General features: G+C 45.8%; 1 protein-coding gene across 1 annotated transcript in view; it reads left to right on the forward strand.

The window, feature by feature from the left end:
• Window positions 1-23,294: 23,294 nt before the first annotated feature.
• Window positions 23,295-27,935, forward strand: part of Tmcc3 (transmembrane and coiled-coil domain family 3) — a 70,815-nt gene continuing 66,174 nt past the window's right edge. Inside the window, 1 exon segment of the mRNA XM_032911612.1 lies at window positions 23,295-23,548. Within this exon segment, the coding sequence (XP_032767503.1) occupies window positions 23,471-23,548 (78 nt within the window). The 5' untranslated portion in view covers window positions 23,295-23,470.

Genomic DNA, 27,935 nt, shown 5'->3' on the forward strand with positions numbered 1-27,935 from the left:
GTTCCTTGACTGTCCAAAACAGTCGCGGCTTGGAACAGCCTCCACGTTTCTGCACAACTAATCCACTGTTCCTCTGTCTCCTGACCACCAGCCTTATCGTTTTACTTCCTGCCACAGGTGCATGTGTGTTGACGTGGCCACACGCGCGCATGCTGCTCCACACATGCGCATGCTCCCTCCACACATGCGCATGCTCCTCCACGCACGCGCATGCTCCCGACCACGCCCCTATGGAGCCCCTGGGACCCACTTTTCGACACCGAACCCATGTGTCTATTTTAACACCTCATCACCTTGGGCTCACCAGTTGCCTCTGTCCCTCTGTCCAGAGCATGTCCGGGGTGCCTCCTCCTGCCCTCCGTCTGAGCCTCCCTCACTCCCTGCCTGTGCTACATCCTCTCCCTTCCCTGCCACTGCTTGGGTTTCCAATGATCTGCACAAAGGAGAGCTGTGTGGGACCAGCGGAAGGGAAGTCTAAAGATGTGCTTTGCTCCCAGTCAGGCGCATCTGAATGGTGTGCTTTTTGGATTGCAGAGCCGGAGTGGAGAAATAACCAAAGACAGCTGGCGTCTTGCCAGAGCACTATTTCCCAGAATAAAGAACGCCTCTCCCTTCCCACAGTACAAATCCCAGCATCCCTCGGTCACAGAAAGCCTGCTTCTGTCTGGCTCAGGAGAGGAGTTTTCTGTGGACATCCTGCTGCTCAGAGCACCACAGAGTACAATACATACAGGAGCTTCACGGGTTGGAATGGAAGAGGACTGGGTGTGGAACAGACATTCACCCGATCCTTTATATCTACCAGAGAGAAAGCTAACAGCTTATCTATTTCTACCCCGAGTGTAGCCAGAGTGATTTAAAACAGTTATAACTAACGGTGACAGCCTGACACAGGAGTGCTTGGTTCAGAGACTCTCAATGTTGTCTAGTGGCCTTAGTGGCGGTCACCCTCTGTAGGCACCCTCACCTGGCCTGGCTACTGTGCTCGCTGGTGCTCTTTCTCTCAGCCTCTTACCCTTTCTAGCTAAACTAGGCTACATCAATTTCTCAGACATGTGCCCCTTGTATCCTGTTCTTTCTCTGCCCTTCCACACTTACCTATAAACTGTGTCTCATTATCACATGGACCCATGTGTTTTTTGTTGTTGTTGTTGCTGCTGCTGCTGCTGCTGCTGTAACAAAATGCCCGATACTAAAGAAGTATATAATGAAGAGAAAGTTGGGGCTGGAGAGACAGCTAAGCAGTTGTTAGCCTTGCTGTTAATCAGAGTTAGGTTCCCAGCACCCACATGGCAGCTTGCAACTGTCTGTAATGCCAATCCCAGGGATCTGATCCCTCCACACACCCCATTATGATCTTCATGGGTACCTGTTACACATGTAGTGCATGCACCTACACTTAGGCAAAACATTACACACTCAGAATAAAATTTCATAAGCTAAGAACGTTTTTAAAAAGGAAAGACATTTATTTGGGTTGTGAGATCGGCGGGTACTAGAAAGTCTGAAGCCTACTAGTGCCAGCATCCGGCATCGGCATCTGCGAAGTGCCATGATATGGCATATGGGGAGAGAAGAGCTAGAGCCTGGGCAGAGAGTGACTCATTCACCTGTAAGAATCTGATCTCGTGAGAATTAACCTCACCCTAGAGACCAGCAGTAATCCCTTCACAGGGGTGGTCATGACCCAGCCGCCTCCTACTAGGCTTCTCATCTTAACCCGTCAGTGCTGTCACGGGAGACCCGGCTTCTAGCATATGAGCCGTCAGGAGACAGCTCATACCTCAACCACGGCACTGGAGAATCCATCCCAATTCCTAAATCTAGTTGGCTCTCCCTATCTTAGGCACTAGCTTTGGTTTTTTTTTTTCCCCCCTGAGTTCAAGTCACACCATACTTGACTGGTGAGTGATCCTGGCCAGTGCTAGCATGGTCTCCTTCCAGACACAGGAAGCCTCTGGGAGCTCAGCAACACTTGGCCAGTTTGCTTGGGGCTTGGTGTAATCCTACGCGCCTAACCTCATGAAGATCGAAACCGCTCCTCTCGTTGACTGGGGGACCCGTTTTGTGATAAGCGGGGAAACAGAGTAGTTGTCTGAACCCAACCACTGATAGAAATATAAGACTTCTAAAAAGGGTTGGTGACATAGGAGATCGGGAGAGAGAACATGACCTTATGACCCTGTGTTGGCCTTCATCTTCCCTAACTGTGTTCAGTGAAGCTCTGACTCCATAAGCCACGGGCTGTATTGCCAACAGACTTTCTCACAGCACAGCTATGTATGCCGAGCTCTTTCTGAGTCAGGCCAGTGAAGACAGCATGACCGGAAACCCGAGAATCTGAATTGCATGTCCCTCTCTCCTGAGACTGCCGTCTGAAGCTACAAAGATATCCTGTGAGGTTGGCTGGGGTGGTCCCAGGATATTTTGTGCCTTGTATAATAATGTCTACAAAACGAAGGACTGGCTCGCAGTTTCCACTGGGGTAGGGCGTGCTTGACCTTTGCCAGGTTTCTTCCTTTGCTTCAGGAAATGTGTGTTTCTACCGGGGCATGGACGGGATCTTCTAAGATGGTGGAGGAAGTCGGTCTGACTTACCAAGTAGACCCTTGGCACCTGAGCGAGGTCATCTGCGATCACAGCAGAATAATAAGAGGCCCGGCCAGCTCTCTGCATTGCCAAACTACAGCAAGGTTTCTGTGGCTGACTTTTGTCAGGCTTTTTTAAAAAGAAGAAAAGAGAAGAGGGGGGAAAAAAAGCAAGCCTAATTACGGACACAATGACATAAAAACAAAAGAAGCTCATTGCTTTTCCAGTTCCCATTCTGGTGAGGGTGACCCAAGCCTGACTTAGATCTTCTCACCGATTCAAAAGAAAATTGAGTATTATTAAGGGAAAACAGCTTTAATCTCAGACTCTGAAATTGCTCATTAAATGTGAGCGGAGCACAGAGTCCCCTGATGAGTATCGCCTGCTGCCTTTTGAAAAACTATTACATGCACTCGGCTTGCTGCTCGGAATAGGACACTGGCCCTTTAAGATACTTCTGTGTCAGTGGTAATAGGTCAGGCTCTTGCCCCAATCCCCCATGCAATTCAGACTCTCCAAATGGGGGCTTGAGGATATCACTCTGTGTCAGGATATGTGAAATATTAGGTCTCGTTAGTTCTGTGGTCCGCTGTCTTTAATAGTTGTAGATAAGTAAGTTTCCCAACTGTCTCACACAGACTGTATCCTCTGCCAAGTAAAATAGCTTCTAATTAGTGGGACCACAGAAATCAGGAAACGGGGCTCAGTTTGATGAAATGTTTCTCAACTAGGACACCAAGTTCCATGAAATGACGACAGGACTCTGAGAACCTGCCTTAGTATGCTTGATGTGTTTTTAACATGTATACTGTACTTTTTGTAGGTATTCCTATCTTTGCCTGGGGAGCATTACCGGGGGGCGGTGTGCTTGTTAATATCAGATGCTCTTGACTTTCAACCCATCAACGGCCGATTCTTCTCCCTTTTTGGGTCTCCATGGGCATTAGAGTGGGAGAATGTAAACTATACTCAGGACATTTTTTTTTCAGGTAAGGTAGGCTGAAAAGTAGATGTTATATTTTCACTTAAATAATTGCATTCAAGAGGAAAGACCCAGACGTTAGTGGAATTCCCATCACCAATCAGGTCGGGTGGTCAGGATTTCATTCGCTCGCACCCAATTACATATCCATCCACACATTCTTCATTAAATGCCGGCCATGCGACCAAAACAGAAACCAGAAGCAACTTGGATTGAATAGTAGTAAATAAAGCAAGGGTTTTCAAGAGGCCACCAAATCTAAGTGTCTTGGTTAGGGTTCTCTACAGTCAAAGAACTTATGACTGCTTCCATACCCTAAAGGAAATTATCGGAGTGATTTACAGTCTGCAGTCCAACTAACCCAGCAATGGGCAGCTGTGAAGGAAGTCCAGGAATCTAGTAGTTGCTCAGGCCCACGAGGCTGGGTATGTTAGCTGGCCTTCTGTCTAAGCTAGGATCCTGAAGAAGTGGGTTTCAAGAAATGTGTTGGCAAGTGTAAGCAGGTGAAGACGACAGATCTTTCTTCTTCCAGTGCCCTTCTGTAGGCCTTAGGCAGAAGCGTGGCCCAGGTTAAAGGTGGGTACATCACACCTGAATGTGGAGTTTGCTTTGTCCCGGGCTGGCCTTGAACTCAGAGATCTGCTTGCCTCAGTCTCCTGGGATTTAAGTCGTGTACCGCCTTGCCTGTGCCTAAGCTTTTCATGGCCACTATGCCTCAAGATACGGATCACAAACCTGTGTCTTCCAGCTTTAAGATCTGGATCACAGATGTGACCTTCATTTTGGATTGGTTTATTCCAGATGTGATCAGGTTGACAACAGGGATACCCAGCAAGCCAAGTTTGTGCAATGCTGTTATAAATATCACTTTTGTACGTAATAATATAACTCGGTTCTATTCACTCTCTTAGAAAGTGGGAACAGAGAAAGGTTGGCCTGTGGTCTCTGGTACTCATATAAAGGGGTGGGGGGAGCAGTTCTGGGGCTGGACCGATGGTTCAGCCATTACAGCAATCCATAGCTTTAGCTCCAGAAGATTCTATGCTCTCTTCCAACCTTTAGGGTACCAAGCATGCACAGGGCACACATCAGACAGACAGACAGAAGACACATACAATAAAACGAACAAATTTTAAAGAACACTTAAATGGACATGATTACTAACCCTGCTCAGTTTTCTCCCCAGTGATGACAAGAGGGCTTGGTCCAAGTTTGTGTTTGTGAAAGCACATGGTTTGTAGCCCGTCTGCCTAGCAGTGTCCACACAGCCAGCATTGTCTCCTCTCTCTTATCCAACCCAAGGTCTGCCACTCCATTTTGTATATCTGGCCCTCGGTTTCTTCAAGTTTTTAAAAAAAAAAAAAAGTCACCACTGTCCACATCATTCATTCTAGAAAGTTCTACAATTCTAGGCTTTAAAAAGTGTAAGTAAATAGCAACTGGAAAGATGGCTCGCTCAACAGTTAAAACAGCTTCCTTGAGGTTCCCAGTTTAGTCACTCGCTAACATCCCTATAAGGTGGCTCACAACTGCCTTTAATGCCAGCTCTAAGAGATCCAACACATTCTTTTGGCTTCCTCCGGTGTTGGCACACATATGGCAAACACACACACACACACACACACACACACACACACACACACACACACACACACAGTAATAAAAATATAAGTATACAGCTAACCATTGGACTGAGTCTGGGGACCCCAATGGAGGAGTTAGAGAAAGGACTGAAGAAGCTGAAGGGGTTTGCAACCCCATAGGAAGAACAACTATATCGACCAACCAGAGCCCCCAAAAGCTCCCAGGGACTAAACCACCAACCACAGAGTACACATGGGGGACCCATGGCTCCAGCCACATATGTAACAGAGGAGGAGAAGCCCTCTGTTGTCCTGTGAAGTTCATTTCCCCGGTGTGGGGAATGACCAGGGCCTTGAGTTGGGAGTGGGTGGGTGGGAGAGGAAGCGTCCTCATAGAAGTAGGGGGAGGGGGGTAATGGGAGGGGGGAAGGGATAACATTTGAAATGTAAATACATAAAATATCTGAGAAAAATAAAATAAAAAAAAGACATAAGTAAACAAATCGTTCCAACTTGGAAAAGGATATCGGTAACGTATTATGTTTGATATGTAAGTTGACAACATGCACCAACCATAAGCTGGGCCTGTTCCTTGTGCCTGCTATCGATAAATTATTCTGAGAACAAGTTGATTAGAAAACCCAGAGAGCATTGCAATTCCTTGCATTTGTCTTAAAAGAGCAGTAAAATTCCGTATCCTGCAGTTTTGAAATGAGCGCATGGAAGGACGTAAATATTTATTGGGATGAGAGTGGAACAGAGAGGCGCTCGGCTTTGTCTGCTAGTGCGCGGTCACGTATCTATGGGTCACTGTTTGCACGAAGCATTTAATAACCCCATCTGTTGGAAATGCATTTTTGGAGGGACTTTGAAACCGCTATAAACTACCTACAAATTGGCAGGCAAGCAGATCCTGGATGCAAGACTCTGGAGCAGAGTGAGAAATTCAACATAAATCCATTCGTAATTACAAAACTCCGTCTTTGGCCACAGCTCCTTAAATGTATTTATCTAGGCACGATACAGACTGGTGACTCCCGAGTCTCAGATTTCTCTGCTAACTAGAGATTTGAATCTTGGGAGAAGAAGGGAGGACACCATTTATGTGGCCTGAAAAATCTACGGGAGGTGTGAGGAGAAGGTTGCCGGCCTGGCAGTTGCTGCTGCGTTGTCTCCTGTGATTCTGTACTCCCCCTCCCCTGTGAGATTATTTTTCACTCCCCCCCAAAAAAGGGGAGGAGGGAGGCTGATAAAATCTTGGTATTCTTGGTATTTGTTTTTCTTCCCTCTTTCGGCTCCGTCCCTCCCTCACAGCATCATGCTGTAATGTTATCTTCTTACTTCCCAGTCGAGAGGGTATTTTCCTGACTGAGCTTCATCCTTTAGCAATCTGTTCACTGGCTTCCCCTGTCCCCCGCCTCTCTGCTCCTCCGCACGCACACAGCCCTCTCTTCCGGTCCACTCTTCTCGAATGTTCGATGTAGGGGGAGGGCGTAGCTCATATCCAGGGGTTCAGTTGGAGCTGTCAGGGAGATTTAATGGATCATTACCTCTCCTGCTATGTCTTTTGGGTGAGATTCTTTATGTAACTGTCTTTATGTAAAATTAGATGAGGAGGTTTGGGGGGGAGGGGGCTAATCAAAATGAACCATTTTCGGCTTAGGAAATCAGGGCTTTGTTTCCCCCGGGATTGCCGAGTGTTCAGTAGGTTTAGAGCCTTACCCTTTCTGCCCGGCTGCCTCTGCTCCCCATCGCACAGCATGGCTATCACTCTGAGGTGTGTCACCCTAATAATACCCCCACTTGGAAGGCCTAGCCACGGAGACCTTAAATGTGACATTTCGGGGTGAGGGTCCCTGTAGGCGTAATGAAATTAAAATAAGTCAGTTAATCTAATCATATCTGATTCTGCTATGACTGCTGTTCTTCTGAGAGGGGGGAAATCAGATACCAGGGTGCTGTGTGGATGGAGGGGCAGCCATGGAAGGACAGCTTCTGCTGTTTAAGCCTCCCAGTCTGGGGCCCACAGCAGTCTAGCAGAGGTCTGGTCATGAGACCACGGGAAGACCAGTCAGGAGAACATGAGGCAGGGATTGTAGGAAACAGGGTGAAACCACACCCATGCAGAAAGTGAATTAACAGAGGTGTGACCGGAAACCTGTGTGCTTACACGCTTCTGATCTTTTCCTAACAAAAGAAGAAATGGCACCATGGGTGTGGCGCGCAGAAAAGTCTCACGCCCGTCCGTGAGGCATCCTGAGATAGCCGTCACCATGCTGAGGGTGTCCAGTGCTCTGAGTGAGTGGAATATGGATTAGGCTAAAGGTTGGGGGTGAGTGGAGAGAGTACTGAGCTCAGCTCAGTTAACCCGGATGCCCGTGTGGAGAGGGGATTTGTATGGTGCTTGGACTCGGTCAGTCACTAAGAGTTTCAGCTTCTCGCAGTTGGCTGCAGAATTAATTAATTTAAATTAATAATTAATAATTCTGAAGTACTTGGTGCAGTTGTCGAATCTGTTCATGTGTATTTGGTGTCCTCTGTCTCAGTTCTAAACCTTTGGCCTTCATAAAGCCACAGATGACTCAGTCTGTATTCAATGTACTGTAAAAGAAAAACAGACAACAAAAAAAGACCAAAAAAACAAAAAAAAAACAACAACAACCAAAAAACCAAACCCCAAAAAACCAAACCCCGCATGGTTTGTAGACCCAATTGTATAACCATCTTTCAGTCAAGTTCTTAAAAACGTGGCTTCTATTTCTTTTTCTTTTTGTTCATGTCAATTATTGGATAAGAAGGGAGAGTATCTTGTAGGACCGTGTATTATAGAACCTGGTTGGAACCACAGTGGATTCTCAACAATATTAGAAAGCTGGGCCCGTGCCTCTCAGGGATGAGAAGTCCGCACCTTGGGTTTTGATTTTGTCTTCAGTGCTCTACTGTGTCCTCCAACTTTCTTCATTAATTACTAATTGTTCGCCTCCCCCATTGGTTGCCATGTGTCTCCTCTGAGCTCGCTCTTCCTTGGCCGGCGTCCCTGCTCCTGGTCCTGGGAACTTTATTATTGTTGCTGATAAAACATCCGGGCAGCTCCCATTCATCCTCCCCGAGTTGTCCTCTTCTTCCACTGAAGTTTAAAATAAGCTTGTCAGCTTTTCGGAGAGGCCTTTTTGACAGAGTCCTGTTTTATCTATCGACTGATTTAGGGGACGCTGCCATCTGTTTTATGATGCTTCTTCTCCCTCCCTGAGCACAGAAAACCTCAATATTAGTTTTAGGCTCTCTTTTATAGAAAAAAAAATGAGTGTTTAAAGCACATCAGTATACACATTATTCAAATCCTCAAACATTTAGAGAAGGATTTCCACCGCACGAAGCATGCTGGGAATGGACAGATTTTAAACGATGTTGAGTCCTCTGGCTCAAAAGAAAATCATAATCTAGAAGGAGGAAATGTGATAGGTATGTACACTGTTTAATATGAACTAAGCCACAGAAAACACTTTTATATATAACATGGTTCCTGGGATGTGTCTTAGTTTCTTCCTGACAAAAGAGGCTCAAGGGATGAAAGATTTGTTGAGCTTACAGTCCTAGGTTATAGTCCACGAAGGCGGGGAAGTCACAGGGACAGGAATATACACCCACCGTCGAGAGTGGAGGACAGTGAAGGCATGCACATTAACGTTCGGCTTACTCTCTACATTTGTATAGGCTGGGATCCCTGCACAGGGGATGGTGCCACCCACAGTGGGCAGAGCTTCCCACTTCATTTAATATAATCAAGATACTCCCCCACAGACAATCCCGGAGGCCTATTTCCCAGCTGATCATCACTAACTCTCACAGGAAGTGGTTTTGGCATGAATCACTTGGGATAAAGAAATATGGATATAGGGGTTTTTTTTTATAGAGATCTAAATACTACTTTTAATATACTTATGACTCTATTATATTTGTTTTATTATATGAGATAGAGAGAACACTGATCAGTTGTGTTTTCGTATTTCAATAGGTAACTCAGAGTGGAATTTTCTGTTTATATTTTCGCATAGCCATGTAAAAACAAAACTATTCCAAACAAAAAAATTTTTTTAAATGTTCCAGAACCTGGAACTTCTTGAATGCTATACGGCAAGTAGAAAAATCTACACCTGGCTGTACATGACAGAGCAGTCATGCGAAAGTGCAGACGTATTAGAAACATTGTTCAAAATCAACCTTCAGGCTACATGGTAAAGTTCACGTTTAGACTTGAAAGCCATCTCATTATGTCTGTGCAAACATTCCAAAATTAAAAGAAAAAAATCCACAATCTTCTGGCCGTGAGCATTTTGGATAAGGAATATTTAACCCGCATTAATGATATTTTACATTCTTTGTTGGTGCTGACCTTCAGTGTATAAACTAAGTAAAGTTTAAACTCAGCCCTCACTCACAAGAGGCGTGTCTCACATACTCTGTGGCCTCCTCTTCTCTGCCGGGCGCTGGAGCTTTGGGCAATAATAAGTTATGTAATTAATCTTGATATCTAAATGACAGAAATACTCAGACGCAGTACTCGGAGTAATCGCTCCTGAACTTAGATTTTGGTGGATTATATGAATTCTGATTGGTAATCTGTATTTTAAGCATCTGGATCTAAAATGGTCTGGTTCTTTTGGATTGCAGAGAGCGCGATCCCATTTACAGACCGAGATGGCGAAAGCCTTATCTCACTGGAGCATGCCTAGAAAATAGTTCTGTAATCACGAGTGTCAAGAGGCTTTGGGGGAATTCACAGACTTCTGCTTCTTGGTGGGAAACAGAAACTCAAAATCGAGTTGTATGAGCAGATCAGCACTTCTCGGATCTTTCCTTTATTTTTCTCTTTATTCCCTCCAAAGGATCACTTCAGGGAACCGAAGGGAGTGTCGTTGCTTTTAACTCTAGCTGTGTTTTGCATTTCTGATCATTTCTAACGCTTCCTCCCTGGGCATGTTTGTGTTCACACATGTGATCCAGGACGTTTGCCTACGGACCACCCCACAACTTATATGTAATAGCATTTCTCTCCTTTTGTAAAAGACATTACTGTTACGGGGTCAGGACAGAGGGCTATCAATGGCCTGGTAGAAATAGGAACCGGGCATGCCCGAGCCACAGGCGATCTGCAGAGAAGCAGTGAGAAATAACAGCCACAGGAAACCCTTGGAAACTTGGCAGCAAGGCAGAGCGCATTTGGCAATGCTCGCAGAGAAGTGTGTCCACTTCCAGTGTCGTAGGAGAGGCCACTTCTCATTTTGTGAAACTCACACTGCTAAACCAAAACTCTAAAAGTGCTTAGAAACGGTAGAAAAGGCAGAGAGGAAGCCTTCAGATGAAGGCTAATGTCAAAGGGATTGCTTAAGGCCCTATTTAGATTTCTTCCCCTCTCAAAGGAAGAACAGAAAACAAAGATGTAGCACATTTCAGTATTCCTCATGGGGTTTTTATGAGTAGTGACTATTTATTGAACACCTTGGAACAAGCTTAGACAAGTGGGATGGGGCAGAGACAAGTCACGCTTATGCAGGTTTAATGGCCTGTGGGGCGGCCTGCAACCGTCTTGTTTCCGGGTTTCCGGAGCTCTCTCCCTGTGCAAGCTCTCTTTGCTCCATCACAGACTTGATCTCCCGGTGGGAGAGCTGAGGCTTGTAAATGGAAAGTAAGTCATCCAAGGAGATATCCCTTAGGGAGATTTGGAGTCCCAGTGACCTGCCATTTGTATATTACTTTTGTCATCCTCAGCTGGACACTTTTGGTTAAATCTGTCCAGAGACCCTGGTTGCTCTAGGGAGGTGGGAAAATAATCGTACCTATCTACCTCATAGGCTGTGGCCGCTGTGAACAGTTGCGTGTGTGTGTGTGTGTGTGTGTGTGTGTGTGTGTCCCCTATTGGTGTAAGCCTTCTAGGATAACATTAGGGAGAGGAGCTGTTGGGTGTGAGGATCTATGGTGTTCTGGTCGTTGACATCACTAATGGTCCTAATACTGTTCAGACATTTTTAGTCCGGCAAGGCCATCCTGACTTGTCATAACAAAGTCGTAGTATCACTATATCAACGTTTCCTTATGTAACTGCTCTTTCTTAAGTATAATCTCCACTGGCCTTGCTATATTTTATACGACTATATCCCAATGTATATAAGCATTCCTTATTTCTCCATGAACCCTAAATCTGGGAACCACCCACCCCCAACCTTCAGAATGATAAAAACCGATGGGTAAACTTGGGTATGATTTTTTTTTCTAGTATTGTCTTATTTTGGGACAGATTCCCAGTAGCGGAATTGTTTGATAAAAACGTAGAGAGAAACGAAACTTTTTGTAGGTGGGAGTCATGGCTTGTGACTGAAGGGAGCTGATGAGGGCTAGGAGGGGGAAGTGGCCTTCCTCGTTTCTGTCAGCTTGTAAGTTCTGAAGTGATAGCAACAGCGAGGACAGAAGTGAGGACCGGACCTGGACAGGCCCAGATCCAGAGTCTCTTGTTTTCTTCCTAGTCCCTCTGACAATTCTGAAGGTGGAGTTCGGCACTGAAACGAACCCTCCCTCTTTTGGAAGGTTTGCGAAAGTCTCAGCTCTCACCGGAAATCCCTGAGCTCTCACCGGAAGGGACAAAAGGCGTCACGTGAGGGCAGGCACTGGGTTCATCTCCCACAACTTTACTGAGTTCTTATTTTCCTAAGTGATTCCTGAGCATCCTCTTGTCTGCATCAGAAGTGTGAGAAGGGGCGATTGTCACCTTCCTGTTACAGTTACCAGGACCAAAGCTTCCATGGTAGCGAGACCAACATTGAGACCCCACACCCTTTATCTCCAGTCACCAATCCGGCTTCCTGGAAAGATCAGTCATACCGTATACAAATGCTTGAGTGGTGTAAGGGACAAGTGTTCTCGGGATTCAGGGAAGACAGGGATGAGCAAGGAGGGAGGTGGACAAGGAGGGCTCCGTGTAAAACACCTCTTCACACTTCTTTCATAGTTTCTCTCCCACCGCCCTCATCTTGCAGCTCAAGCCCATTGGGTACAAAGCAAGATCCCTGGTACTGTGTTCCTAGGGCACGGCTGACATCCTTCAGATTCAGTATGGGATTTATGAAAAGGCTTCTCCTGGGCAGAGAATGCAGCTTTCTCTGTGGCCCTGTGAAGTGGGAAGCCAGCATCATGACCATAGCCACACATTTAACTGAATGGAACATTCTGTGCCAGGTGCAAAGGAAAGCCCTTTTTTAAAATCTGTTTTTGTAACATTGTCATGAACTTCCAGGAAAGGGTAACAGGAGATAGCCATGGGACAGACGCCGTAACCAGACAGCTGAACTCTTTGCTTCCAAATGTCAGGGTCAAGAGGTGAGAAATATGAGTGGTCACTTTGTAATAACCTGTGTGAATGTGATATAAAACACAAGCTCAGACCAAGGCCATAACCCCAAAGCAGTGAGGTACCAAGAGATTAGAGAACCATCTGTTCACCTTCGCAGTGTAAAAAAAAATCTTACTAAACAATTTGCTTTGTAAGGTCCTTGAATCAAACCTATGAAGTTTGATATATGCTTACTTCCAAATCAGAGCTTAATTTTCAATTATTTTTATGACAAAACCCTATAGAGGTTAGTGCCTTATGCCAGATCCTGTGCATAGCACTGGTGATCTGGGGACACAGCCTCTGGCTCTCATAGTTGACCTGGGTTGTGACACAGCATACAATGTGGCTAGACACAGATGTTCCCAATTACATTAATGAGCACCACACACAACCTCCCCCCGGCCCTGAGCTTCTACACCATGTAAGAAGAACATGTATATGCAGACAACAGCTCCAGGAAAGCATCCGTGTATCAAAGGCTCCCCCTTGCTAGGTTGATTCCCTTCCTTCCCACATCTGGAGTTTTTCCTGGGGCAAAGGGACATCACAATCTTTTGCATCTTTTAGTTCAACTTTTTATTATGAGTTTACTATCGATTCAGATATAGTTGTAAGGAATAATATTGAAAGACCATATACACCCATTACTTCTCCCGCCCCTGTAGTAGTACCTTGTACAACTGTTGTTTGAATAAAATACAGTAGTAACGTTTAGTGTATGCTCCTGTCTGTTTAGATTTTCCAAATCTACTTACACACTGATACTCTACTTACAATGGGATTATACACTCCTCAACCTTATGGTAAGTAGAAAATATTGTTAAGTCGAAGCTCTGTTTACTGTCAAACCTTGCAGTGTGGCTGACATGGCCGTGCGGCTCTCTTCCTCTGCCAGGCATAGCAGGAAAGCATTGAGCTGCAAATTGCTAGCCCAGGAAAAGATTAAAAAATCGAAGCACACAGGGGCCAACAAGATGGCTCATTGGATAAAGGCACTGGCCGCCACGCTCGACAACATGCATTTGATCCCCAGAATCCACGTGGTGGAAAGAGAGAAACGATTCCGGCAAGCGATCCTCTGCCCTCCACACACACACAATGATGGCATCTGCTTTCCTCACACAAAAATGCAAGGCACCGTTTCTACAGGATGCACCTTGCTTTCGTGTCTTTGTAGTGAGAACATTGTAAGTTAAGCTATCAGAAATCAGGACCACCTATACATATCGTGTGTGTGCAACTTAGTTCTCGGTTATTTAATTGCCTACATAACTCTACCCACTGCTGCTCCTAAGATAAAAAATGGTCCCATCACTACGGGAGCCCCGATGTGGCCCTTCAGTAACCATACCCATCGCCCACCACCACCATCTTTTCAGGTTCCAGCCCCTGGCCACTACTCATCTTCGTATTTATAGTGTTAGCACTTCAAAGATGTGAGAGAAGCTGTGGTGTATGTAACCTTTGGGGGTTGCCTTTTTTCGTGACACATTTTCTTGGAGCCCCATCCACGCTGTTGCATAGAAGTAGTTTGCTCTCCTTTAGTATGCTCCACAACACGGATGTTCCATGCCGTGTGCTCCCTGACGTGGATGTTCCATGCCGTGTGCTCCCTGTCATGGATGTTCCATGCTGTGTGCTCTCTGACATGGATGTTCCATGCCGTGTGCTCCCCGACATGGATGTTCCATGTTGTGTGCTCCCTCTCATGGTGCACCCTCTCATGGATGTTCTATGCTGTGTGCTCTCTGACATGGATGTTCCATGCCGTGTGCTCCCATGGATGACATGGATGTTCCATGTTGTGTGCTCCCTGACATGGATGTTCCATGTTGTGTGCTCCCTGACATGGATGTTCCATGCTGTGTGCTCTCTGACATGGATGTTCCATGCTGTGTGCTCCCTGACATGGATGTTCCATGTTGTGTGCACCCTGACATGGATGTTCCATGCTATGTGCTCCCTGACATGGATGTTCCATGCTGTGTGCTCCCTGACATAGATGTTCCATGCCGTGTGCTCCCTGACATGGATGTTCCATGCTGTGTGCTCCGTGACATGGATGTTTATTTGCCTATTCAGTCCCCTGGGCTGCTTCTGGGTTTTGATGCTGTCTATTGACCTGCTGTAGACAGTTGCGGATCGGTATAACCTCGTTTTCTTCTCTCTGGGGTAAACGCCCAGGAGTGCAATTGCTGGGTCAGATGGTTTTGCACAGTTTAGTCTTGTAAACTCTGCCAAGCTACTGGGGCCAGTGGTATAAACCTGTAGACCTACTAAGGATCCCTGTAATCCTACTAAGGATTCTTTTAAAATTACCAACTCTTCATAGATCCAGCTTTATTATTAATACCATCATTGCTTTGAGCTGCCTTGTTTACCATTCTTATATGTGTCAAAATGCAAACTACACATGCACACTACACAGATACATACATACAACACATACATGCACACAAGCTACACACATATACACACTATTCACACACATACATACACACAAATATGCACACTACACACATACATACATACAACACATACATACAACACATACACACATACACACACACACATACACACATACACACACACACACACACACACACACACACACACACACGCGCGCGCGCGCGCGCGCGCGCGCGCTACCACCCTGGGGCATTCTTGAACTTTTAACATATTTTAGATATTTATTTTATTTTATCTTTCTGGGTGTCTTGCCTGCATATGTGTAGGCACATCGTAAGGTGTCAGATCCCCTGAAAGAAAAGGTCGTGAACCACCAGGTGGGTGCTGGGAATTAAACTCAGTTCCTCTGGAAGAACAAGAAGTTCTCTTACCTAGTGAGCCATCTCCAACCCCTGTTTAAAACAAACAAACAAAACAAAGCAAAACCAATTCTCTTTTGTTTTGTTTTTTGAGACCGGATGCTGCTTTGTAGTCCTGGCTGGCCTGGAACTCACATAGAGAGATGCTCTTGTCTCTGCCTCCCAAGTGCGGGATTAAAGACAGGAAACCACACCCAGCTCTCTGGAGAGTTCATAATGCACTCTAGACACTTGTCTTTGTTAGATACATGGTTATGTTAATATTTGCTGTCTTTTCATCTTAACAAGCTCTTTCACAAAAGCAACAGTTTTAGACTTTAATGAGGTAAAATATGGGTTTGGTTTTGTTTTTTTTTGTTGTTGTTGTTCTTGTTAACATAGCCTCAGATCTACACAGAGGCAAAACTTTGGAGCAGAGCTCTGGTACCTCTGAAGGCTGCCTGTAGCGTCTTCTTTGATAATCATTGCTCTTGGGAATCTGGAACATGGATCCATTTTATTTGCTTTAAAAGGCACTGGGAATATTGGGCGGCAAGGTGGCCAGCGTACTGTGTCAATTTGCGTCTTCCCACTTTGTTGTGTGTGTTTTCTTCCGTTTAGCAACATATTGCAAAGTGGAAGTTTTGAGCTTCTGTGCCAGATCATTGCTGACTGTAAGTAAACAATGGAAGTCATTTCCGCATAGTCATATGGGTGACGCTGTATCAGAAGCTAACTGTAAGGGTGGGCATTTGCAGTTGGCAATAAAGCAAGTAATTAAAATTGGAGCTTGCAGTTTTCCTTGCAATAGGCCTAGCAGCTTTTGGGCCCTGTCTTAGTTAGGGTATCTATTGCTGTGAAGAGATTCTATGACCATGGCAAGTCTCATAAGAGACTTGAGAGCCCACCCCCACAGTGACACACTTTCTCCAACAAGGCCACACCCACTCCAAAAGGCCACACCCACTCCAACAAAGCCACACCCACTCCAAAAGGCCACACCCACTCCAACAAAGCCACACCTACTCCAGCAAGGCCACACCTACTCCACACTTCCTAACAATGCCTCTCCCTATGTGGCTATAGGAGCCATTTTCTCTCAAACCACCACAGGCCCCAATCTAAACATCTTCAAATTTTGCTATCAGATATATATCTGAGCATAATGTATTTAATTTGAACTATTTGAATAAATTTTTAAAATACGAAGTATCCTTTCATTTGCTCACTCTAGCTCTAAAACCTAGGGAGGAAAGGCTCTGGTTTTAGTTTTAGTAATGTCTTCCCTGAAGGGAATACTTTCTGTATAATTTAATTAAAATGGAAGATAAAAAGGGAGTAACACTTTCCTTCACAAAAGGCTTGGTTCTTCACTAATAAATCAGACTTCAGGTACTGCAAGCCTGAGCTACTCTGGGAGGTGAGAGTCATGAAGAGACCGTGTCCTCCTGTGTCCAGAAAACGACAACCTTGGCATCTGTAGTGGGTTTCAGGGGATGGGCGGACCGTGATTCTTGGAATAGACAGAATGCGCCTGCATGGAATCCTTCTCCTTTTATATTCCTTTTTATGGTTCATAAGAGCCTGTCTCATCAAAGTTGTTCAATAAAATAACTGGAAAGTCACAAACGTCAATAACTATAGAATATCTCAAAATTAATAACATCTACCATTCAGGAAATGTTTCAATCCTTCTGAAGGCAAACACTGTCTTCTGCATACACCTTGGTTGTTTCTTAACACTCTACTGTCCATAAAACAAGAAGATGCTGAAAAATATGTTGGATTCATCCATCCATCCATCCATCCATCCATGTATTTATCTATTATCTATCTGTCTATCTATCTATCTATCTATCTATCATCCATCCATCATCCATCCATGTATTTATCTATTATCCATCCATCCATCAATCCATCATCTACCATCATCCATCCATCATCTATCCATTCCTCATCCACCCATAATTCACCCATCCATCCATCCGTCATCCATCCATCCATCTGTCATTCATCCATCTATCCATTCATATGTCATCCATCCATCCATCCATCCATCCATCCATCCATCTGTTATCCATCATCTACCCATTCCTCATCTACCCATAATTCATCCATCCATCCATCCATCCATCCATCCATCTGTCATCCATCCATCTATCCATCTGTCATCCATCCATCCATCTGTCATTCATCCATCTATCCATTCATATGTCATCCATCCATCCAACAAATGAACATGAGTACAGTGCTAAGAACTGGCAGGAATAGACACACTTATCCAGAAGGAGGCATAATCCTTTCCTTCTGGTAAACTAGAATGTGAGGAGGGAATAGAAATCCTCTCCTGAAATACTTAAATTTCATAAGACCCTGTAACTTTTACTATTAACATCAGTGCAGGCAGTAATTAAAACTATTCACAAGAGGCTGCCTGGCATAGACCAACTCAGGGAAGCTGCAGCAACAGTGGCTTGCAAGCACTCCGTGTCCCCACTAGAGTTCTCAGTTAATATACCTCCATCTGCACTAGCCACAGCTCTTGCTTTCTTTTGAAAGGATGCCCTTCTCATCGTCTTTCTGCCCATATGAAACACCAAAGGCTGGGTTTATTGTTCAGGATCCCTTAGTTTACATGAGTCAGAAACCTAAGCAAATGCCCTAAGCAAAAAGAGGAGCACACTTCTGAAAAAGAAGGGATAGGTATGGCTAGGGTGGTGAAGCCACTGCCAAGATGGCAGCCAGCAGCCTCTTCCCCATCTGTCTGACTCACCTTGACTAGCTGAATGTGACAGTGGTGTTGACACCAGCTCCAAGTAGGCCTTGGGAGATTTGGCAGTTTTGATTTTAATCTCTTGGAACCCAGCCACCATGTCATGGAATCTAACTATCCTCATGCAGAGAGGGGGTTGGTGGAAGAGGCTGTTAGCATTAAAGTTGATTTAAGAGAATATGTGAACATAAAGAATGGGACAGAGGTTTGGCCAGCCCTAGACACACACACACACACACACACACACACACACACACACACACACACACACACACACACATGGAACAGAGGAAAGCCACCTCCCCAGGAGGGCTATCCAATCCTCAGTTGAGAACCAACGGACCAACAAAAGGTAGTAGGTTATTGTGAGCCAGTCTTTTAGAGTGGTTTGTCACATAGCAACAGGCGACAGAAAAGGCAGCCTCTAGTGCTCTAACAAGTCAAGATGGAGCCTTTCTCCACTGCATGATCCTTTCCCAGGGAGGCTGTCTTTGTAAAATATAGAGGATGTTTATCATGGCAACAGGCCTCCCCTCCAAGGCTTAGCAATAGTCACTGAAGGTGCATTTCTTTCCCGGGAGGGCCAGCCAGCCTCAGGGGTGACTCTAATTGGTTGTGACTAAGTCACGGGACCCTGTCGAGCCCGCCTCATCTAAACCACCTCTCTCCTTAGGTGCTGGCATTGCCTCCAAAGGGTCTGTTTTGTCTTTGGGTCCTCTCTCCAAAGGAGAACCAAACAGTGATAAACACTACTTGTTTTCTTCCTTTCCCGGGGAGCTCGCTACTGTGCTGCCTAATTTGTATACTTAAAAAAATATTTTGTATGAGCGCCCGTAGAATGGCTATTGTGGCTGTTGAAATAATTCTAAAGGAGCTAAATCAATAAATAACATGGTCTTTCTGTTGAGATGTGAACGAGCCCGATAGTTTTGATGAATCTTTCTCCTTAAGTGTCAGCATTCCAGGATGAACCTCTAAGAGACACCTGGATATAGATGTCAAGTTTGAGGCCTGCGGGGGCACAGGTCAAGACCCCACTGTGGCTTATCAGAGACCTCCCAGAACACTCTGGCCTTGCTAAATGTGTACACACACACACACACACACACACACACACACACACACACACACACACACACACACTGTACTTGCTAAGGAGTTGTAAGTAGCTGGGAGACAAGTCCAGTATCAGACGGGAATGAGGAGGAGAAAAACCCATTAGATTGTTAAACCCATAATCTTTGAAAGATTATGCTGGCATGAGGACTTGATAGTAACAGACTGTCAAGCTTTATTATCTGCAAAAGTATTCCTAGTTATGACTTGAATTCCAAGCTTAGGGATTAAAAACATCACATTTATTGCCTGCCTTTTTATGTAATATATAAAAGAGATGGTCTCTCTGCAAAACTCTGCCTGTTCTGGAACTCACTATGTAGAGGAGGCTGGCCTCAGACTCACGGTTTAGAGAAGAGCCACCCTCCTGTGTCTCCTAAGTCCTGGGGCTAAAGGTGTGTACCTAGTCTGTCCTCGGTTAAAGGTGTGTACCGTAATGCCTGTCCTGGGTTAAAGGTGTGTACCATAATGCCTGTCCTGGGTTAAAGGTGTGTACCATAATGCCTGTCCTGGGTTAAAGGTGTGTACCATAATGCCTGTCCTGGGTTAAAGTACCGTGTGTACCATAATGCCTGCATTGCCTTTACAAGTGTAATCTTGAAAGAGTGTGTGTGTAAAAGCTAGGTTTACAGTGCTTGTATGTTTCTCAATATTTTTCTGGAATGACTTTGTTTTCCTAAGGAAATAAGCTGTTTCCCTGTAAGTTTTTTGTATTTTTAATCTCTATGCTGAACCCAGAGTGCTTGCAGGTTTTGTGGCTTGATTTTTTTTCCCTCAGGAGTGTTTGTGAACTGATTTTTTTTCAAAGCTGGGGTTCAGTCTGTGATGCCTGTTGTCACTTTAGTATTTCTTCTCCTAGACAGAAGTGTGTTTCTAATGCTGCTAGCATGGTTTTTTAAAGGTTGTTAAATGTTTGCTGTTTAGGATTTGGGAAACCTGCTTTTTATGACTTGAGATAAAATTGAAGTTACAGAAAAAGTTTGTTTTTTTTGTCCTTAAAGGATATTTTTATATTGTGTGTGTGTGTGTGTGTGTGTGTGTGTGTGTGTGTGTGTGTGTGTGTGTGTGGTGTGGTGTGAGATCGAGTTCCAAGCTGTATGTACAGAGACCAGAAGACCACTTTTGAGAACATCCACATGGGTTCCAGGCATTGAATTCAGGTCACCAAACTTCTTGCTAAGCTTTCACCCTCAAGGCCCTTGCTTTTAAATCCGACCTGGTATTGATTTTTGTGTGCCATGTGAGAGAATCTGTCTTCTCTTATGTGAAAGAGGCAAATTATGCTGCAAATTCCTTAAATTTTTTTTTCATAAACTTCTGTCTTCCTCTGGATGAAACTCAAAGTTCTGAAAATGGCCTCAAAGTCCCTGTATGGTCTCATCCTCTGAGGCAGCCCCTCCCCCCTCATCCTCCATGAGCTTTTGAGGGAACGTGGCCCTCCTCCTTGCTCTCCCTTGAGCTCCTCTCTTTGTGCTTGCTGCAAAACTCTTGACTTGCTCATCTATGTGAAATTCCTAGACTCCAACATGTCTTAGTGTTTCACTGCTGTGAAGAGACACATTGACCACGACTTTTAAAAAGTGTAGTAAAAACAGTTTAAATTTAATATCCCCGTCTAGCTTACAAATGAAGAGACTGGGGCGATGGGTTATTTTATTTGGCTTTGGTAATTACTAGGGTAGCACCTAATCTACTTTTCTAACTGCTGACCTGGCTACTTCCTGTGGACCCCAAATACTTCTGTTTCCCCTGGCCATGTGCTCATGGTCGTCTCCTCCCGGGGCAGCTTCCTCTTCTTCCTCCTGAGTCCTTCTCTCCCTCTCTGCAACCTCCAGCCAGGTAACTGAAAACCCACCTACCTCTAACCCCTCCAGTAATTGGCTGTAGCCATTTTTATTTAACCAGTAGTTTTAAATGAAGGAACAAGGTTTGCACAACAAAAGCTTCCGGTACAGAATGTAGCATTACAATACATAGCAACAGACCAAACCTCAATAAAAAAGTATTTAATTGGTGTTTGCCTACAGTTTCAGAGGTTCAGTCCATTGTCATCATGGGGAGAAGCAGGGCAGCATGCAGGCGGACATGGTGTTGGAGGAGCTGAGAGCTCTACATCTGGATCCATAGGCAGCAGAAGAGAAAGACACTAGACTTGGAATGGGCTTTTGAAACCTCACATCCCACTCCCAGTGACTCACTTCCAAGGAGACCACATCCCAAAACCTTTTGAATAGTGTCCATCCCTGGTGACCAAACATTCAAATCTATGAGCCTATGGGGGGAGGGGGGGCTTTCTCATTCAAACCCTCATGCTACCACTGTCTCTCTCACTTCCTAAACCTCTGCTCAATATTGTATATCACAGAAGCTTCTCTGGACATCATGACTGAAATCACACACACACACACACACACACACACACACACACACACACAATCTCTATCTTTTGCTTGAAAGAATTTACCTGAAAATCTCTTGGGCCTGGTGTGTGTGTGTGTGTGTGTGTGTGTGTGTGTGTGTGTGTGTGTGTGTGTGTGTTATTGTAAAGGTTTTTTTTTTCCCCCTTAAATAGCTTTAGATTGGGTTTCCGATTCTTCTTAAGTTTTAATAACTTACTCTACTTTTTGTGTAGTTAATATGTGACCATGTTTAAGATGCGTACATAGTAAAAAAAGATCAATAACCAACCCTCCCATCTGCTCTGTACTGCCCAGTCCCCATTTCCTGACTTCAGCTGCTTGTTCTCTTATTTCTGTAGTTTTTATCTTGTCAGAAATGTGCCATGTATATAGCCTGTCTGTCTGTCTGCCTGTCTGTCTATGATACACATTCCTCTTTCAATAAACAGTAGAACACCCCATATTATCCGGCACCTTGCTTTTCTTCTCTTAACTATACATGTTAGAATGACTCCATAGTTAGAGGGCTGCTGCATCTGCTACACTTGTCTAGTACTCCATTGAGCAGACATGCCTTGGTTCTCTGGTTTCCTTGTACAGGACAGGTAGGTCAGGTCATCCTCAGTCTTTGTAATGACCTCCTAGCCAGAGTTCCTTATCCTTCATCAGTGCCTCTCACAGGACTATCAGACCTCTTAGACTTTTGTTCTGATCTTGTCAAGCCCTGGTTCAGGAAGCCAGGCAACTTGCCAAACACCCACAGAGCAAAGCTAAACTTCTTAATGTTTAAAGTACAGCCCCTCCCCATCCCCAGCCCTAGCCCCCAGTCTCCATTCTTCTACCTTTGTGCCAGAAAACACCTACTAAACCGACACCTTGAGGTGTTGTTTTGTTTTGTTTTCCAAATGCACAGACCTGTTTTGCCTCAGCCAGCTAGGGGATAAACACCTCCTCCCCTGCCTGTAGGCAGATCACAGTGCACTCTGGGCCTGTTAGGATCAGTGATCTAAACCTGCCAATCCGGTCTCAGAGTGGATTCCAACATAACCGGACCTTATGTAGTGAATTTGGGGTTAGGCAACCAATACCGCATCGATTACCAATCAGTACTTTTTCTCTCAAACTCCAGATCCTTTGTGGGCAGGGAGCACTCGCTGAGACTAGAAAACGCTAAAGTGAAAAGATGTCCGGGTTTCAAAGTAGCTTACAACACAGTGAGTCACACAAGCACAATTAAGATACACAACACAGTGGGAGTGCGGCTCCGTGGAATTCTAGATGGGAAAATGTCCCTCCCTTCTGGAATCTTTAGCCGACTGTCCGGGTCCAGCGTAGCTGTCCAGCAAGTAAGTGTCCTGTTGAGTGAAATATATATATATATATACATATATATTTCATTCATACTTATATAGGCAGCCCTTAAGGTACCGGCAACCTCATGCTCAAACCCGTCTTTTACCACACTCAAGTGGGTCCATAACCTGTGCCGGCATCGCTCATCTGAGCCGGGGTAGGCGTGGGAGCCGTGGGAGCGCGTGGGCCCCGGTTGCAGGCAGGGAGGGCAGCTGAGCCCCGCACCTGGAGCGGGTCTAGGCGCCGCGCGGGGCGCAGGGGCGGGGAGCGGGGGAAGGGGCGGAGACTGTCGCCCGCCTCCCCACCCCAGCGGCGGCGGCGCAGGGCCGCGGGGTGTCGGCAGCAGCTGCAGCCGCCCGCGCCACCCCCCTCGGCCGCGGCTCCGGGGCGAGGGTGAGCGGAGCACGGCGGGCAGCTGCCACCCGGCGCCGAGTGGAGCGGCGGCCCCCGAGAACGCAAAGTTGTCAGTCTAAGCGCAGACATGCCGGGCAGCGACACGGCGCTCACTGTGGACCGGACCTACTCGGACCCCGGCCGGCACCACCGCTGCAAGAGCCGGGTGAGGGCGCGCGCAGGGCGGCGTGGGGGTGCGAGTCTGCGTGGGGAGGGTGCGGGCCGGGTCGGCTGGGAGACACAGCACCGCGGAACCCATCGCCGGTCTCTCTCCGCCGGGAAGGTCCGGGGAAAACCTGCGGCCCGGGGACGCGGTGTCACCGCTGGAATCGGAGCTAGTCAGCCCTATTCCACGATGTTGTAGCCCGTCCGGCTCTCCTCCCCGCCAGAGAGCGCACGCTGCCTGCGGGGGGCTCCCGGGACTCCCTTGATCTGGCTCCGGGCACAGCCACCTGCGGGGCTCCGCATTGCTGCTGCGTCCCCAGCCTCGCAGCCGAGTCCCCTGCACCGTGCGCCCGGGACGCGCTGCCTAGATCAAAAGTCGATCTCGGCGTGGACGCTCCGGAGTTGGGAGCCGTGCAGAGGGGGCGCCTTCGCCACGGTTTGCAGCGTAATTTGCTGTTGCTGATTTTGGCTGTGAGCGAAAATAGCTCTTCTGAGCAAGCTGTGGAGACCGGCCATGGAGGGCTTCATTATAAAGACGGAGGCCACAGCCACAGCTCTGGCCCCCTTGAGGAACACCTTCCCTTCTGGGCAGCTCAGGTGTCCAGTAGGATGTGAGCCCCAGCCCCCCCATCCTACCCCAGCCCACCCGATCCTGTCTTCTCTTAGCTGATTAAAGTGCCATTTGAAACAGCACCTCCTCCACTTTGGCAGGCGACACCTGGAGTTGTTCTCTGAGCCTCCCAACTTCTGGCTTGTCCGAGAAACTGGGGATTCGATGTCCTTGTATAAAGTTCTTAGAGACAGAACGGACATAGTTTCTACCCCTCCACCTCTAAGATCAAGTTGGGGCTATAAGTGACAGGCTTATGCAGGGGTCCTTTATACAGAATGTGAGTGTGCAGTTACAATTTGAAACAGTAATCGATTGTCCCCGAAGTGACATGTTTACCTCGTTTCTCTTTTCACTTTAGCGCCTCTTAATCAGTTTAGGAAAAATGATTTTTTTTTAACACAAATTTAATGTTTGAGATAATCGCTCCTGCATCGACCGTCTCTTTCTCGGTTTCTTTAGAAGTTTCCTAACAGTGCACCAGGAAAGTATTCCAAAACTCCCTAAGAAAAACATTTAGAGTTTTGGTTACCTGCAGTCAGAAGTTTGTGTGAGAGGGCAACTACTGGTGAACACAGCTGACTGAAGGAAGGTAAGGGGGTGGGGGTGGGGATAAACGTGATAGTGTCGTTCACAGGTGAGACTGTATGCTGAGATAATTTGAGAGCCTGCGTCGATAGAACTCAATGGTCTCTGTAAGCAAGCAGGGTTGGTAACCTCTTGTGGCATGGTGAGCCTGTTGACAAAACTCTTGGAATGAGATTTCTAAAATTCAAGAGTTGTTGCCTGTCAGTTGGAGGTAGGGACCGGCGCTCACACACTCAGGTACGTGATGGAAAGAGTAGCTGACTTGCAGACGCTAGTGTCTTCCCCGCACCTATCTCTCCTCAAAGTGACCAAGACATCAGTCAAGGGGATTTATTTTCTTTAAAATCCTGCTCACCATGTTTTACTTGTTACATTATCAGTAGAGAGATACTGGATTTAAAAGTAAACCGAGTTAGGTGCGGGATGTACTGGTTATTCTCCGTAATTAGTCCACTGGGCAGATGAAACCTAGTGAGGAGTAGAAGCCATGAGAGAGAAGAGGGTTGGAGTTGAGCAGGCCCAGATCACAGTTCAAGGCCCCACCTAGAGATTTAGCCAATTTAGCCTTCTGGACTGTCTACTTTTAGGGGCTTTTGTTGTTGTTGTTGCTGTTGTTTGGGGGTTGTTTTTTGAAACAAGGTCTCCTTGTGTAGCCCAAACTGGCCTCCAATCCATAATCCTCTTGCTTAGCCTTCTGAATGCTGGAATTACAGGCATGCACTGCCCCGACTGGCATTGAATTTAGGTTTGTTGGTTTGTTTGTTTTTGTTTTGTTTTCTTTTTGGTCTGTTTTCCTGTGGAGACCTAGAGGCATCGGGAGAGCTAACATGAGAACTTTTCTCTAGTGGGGCTGGTGTAATTTTGCATCCCTCCTTAAGGCTGCAATAAGTCCGCTGTAATGAAGGTACAGCAAAAGCAATTTTGCAGTGGCAGAAGGCAGCACCCCGTTAGGCGCTCCTTGGTGGAAGTCAATTTGATGGAGCTATAAAAAAGCATTTCTCATTACACTCAGAAAAGTACGCTGTGCAAAGGGAACGCACCAAACCCGCACGAGGGCTTAAAGTTGTGGTCTTAACTCTCTCATTGGAAACAAACTAGGATTTAAAAAGAATCCCTGCCTCTGGCAAACTGGCTTTCCCTAAAAACCCACTGAGGTGAATGCAGAGGTGACTAACCTTTAAGGAATCAGTTTCCTCCCTGGGGGGGGAAAAAAAAAACCACCTTGTTGATTAACAATGGTCATTTAAAAGATTCCCTTTGAGATAACCGGGAAATACACATCACTTTTGCTGGACGGTTTTAAACCTTTGAGACTAGATGGTAATGAGACAGGGGACCACTTAACATTGCAGAGCTCTAGTTTTATAGCCAGGTAGACTAACCTAGATTCTCCTCCCCTCCCTCCCCCTCAGCAAAGGCCTCAATGTAACAAATGACTCCCCCCCACCCCTTGGCTGTGGAGAAGCTGAAAAGCCAGAGTCATTCACAGTTTTAAACTTCATCTTTGTAAAACTAAAAAATGATGCTTGTAAACTTGACACACATAACATCTTTCTTCTTTAAAAGAGAGCGCATACATAATTAGAGCCTTTGTTATTGTTGTTTTCTTTATGCCCTAGATAGTCAGAGCCTATCATCAAAGCTTATATTAAGAATACAGACAATCTGTCTTCCACATTTTAACTGGTTTTTGTTAATATGTGAATCCGTTTTTTTTCTTTTTACAGATGTTTTTAAATATATTTTTTAATTTATTTATTCTTTTATGTTGTGAATACACTGTCACTCTCTTCAGACACACTAGAAGAGGGCATCAGATCCCATTACAGATGGTTGTGAGCCACCATGTGGTTGCTGGGATTTGAACTCAGGACCTCTGAAAGAGCAGTCAGTGCTCTTAACCACTGAGCCATCTCTCCAGCCCCTCCCCTTTCTTTTTTCTTTTGTTAGTTAGTTGTCACTTTAAATGTTCCCTAATGCCCCTTGGTATAACCTTTAGCCACTTGGGTACAGCTATAAACTGTTGTTGGATATTATTGAATATGTAAATATAATTTGGGGGTTTCTACCCTATCTTAGATCATTTAGTTCACAAATAAGAGACACGAAACCTTTATATTTATTAGAAGCCTTAAAGCACTAGAGCTGGGCAGATACCAACCGTCTGTGCTGTTTTGCTATTTCCCTATCAGTAACCCCCAGATATCTACCCTGAGATATCACTTTTCATGTTCTGCTGGGATGACTCCTCCTACTCCAGCAGGCTGATCCTCATGGCCATGGGCTCCTGATCCACCTACCCCACGGTGGCTTCTCCCCGACCCCCTCCACTCCAATATCCTTTCTTTTTCTCTTGGTTCCTGTTTAAGACCCCAAGCCTGGAATCCTCACTCTGCCCACTCTACTGCCCAGCCCAGGCTGTAGGCATCTTTGTTAACCATGGACAACTTGGGGAGCAAGGTTTACACAACTGAAACTGGTATACTGAGGATCTGCTCACCTTGGGGTACAGAGTCAGCATTTGAGTACAAGCAGAACTAGACCAACCTCCTACAAACTATTGGGGACCCATGGACAGAGACATAGCTCCCAACTGGGCGATCACCAGGACAAGGCCCCAAATCACTTTTCTGAGACTCTAGTCCCTACTGGAAATGGTAGATGTCTTAGTTAGGGTTCTACCACTGTGAACAGACACCATGACCAGTGCAAGTCTTATAAACATTTACTTGGGGCTGGCTTACAGGTTCAGAGGTTCAGTCCATTATCATCAAGGTGGGAACATGGCAGCATCCAGGCAGGCATGGTGCAGGAGGAGCTCAGAATTCTACATCTTCATCTGAAGGCTGCCAGCAGAATACTGGCTTCTGGGCAGCTAGGATGAGGGTCTTAAAGCCACACCCACAGTGACACACCTACTCCAACAAGGCCACGCCCACTCCAACAGGAGTGCCATAGTGCCACTCCCTGGGCGGAGCATATACAAACCATCACAGGAGAGGACACTAATAGAACAGGTGGTATCAGTCCACTCCTTACATTGTGTGTTTGAATCTTAAGTGAGAGATTATTTCTTTTAATTGACAATTGTGTGATTCAAATGTTACTGCTTTCATCTGTATGAAGGGAATTTTTTTTTCTTACTGTTAGAATGGTCCCTTGGCATTACTCTCCTGCTGTCTCCTGTTAT

This window comes from Rattus rattus, chromosome 1 (genome assembly GCF_011064425.1).
Source record: "Rattus rattus isolate New Zealand chromosome 1, Rrattus_CSIRO_v1, whole genome shotgun sequence".
NCBI lineage: Eukaryota > Metazoa > Chordata > Mammalia > Rodentia > Muridae > Rattus > Rattus rattus.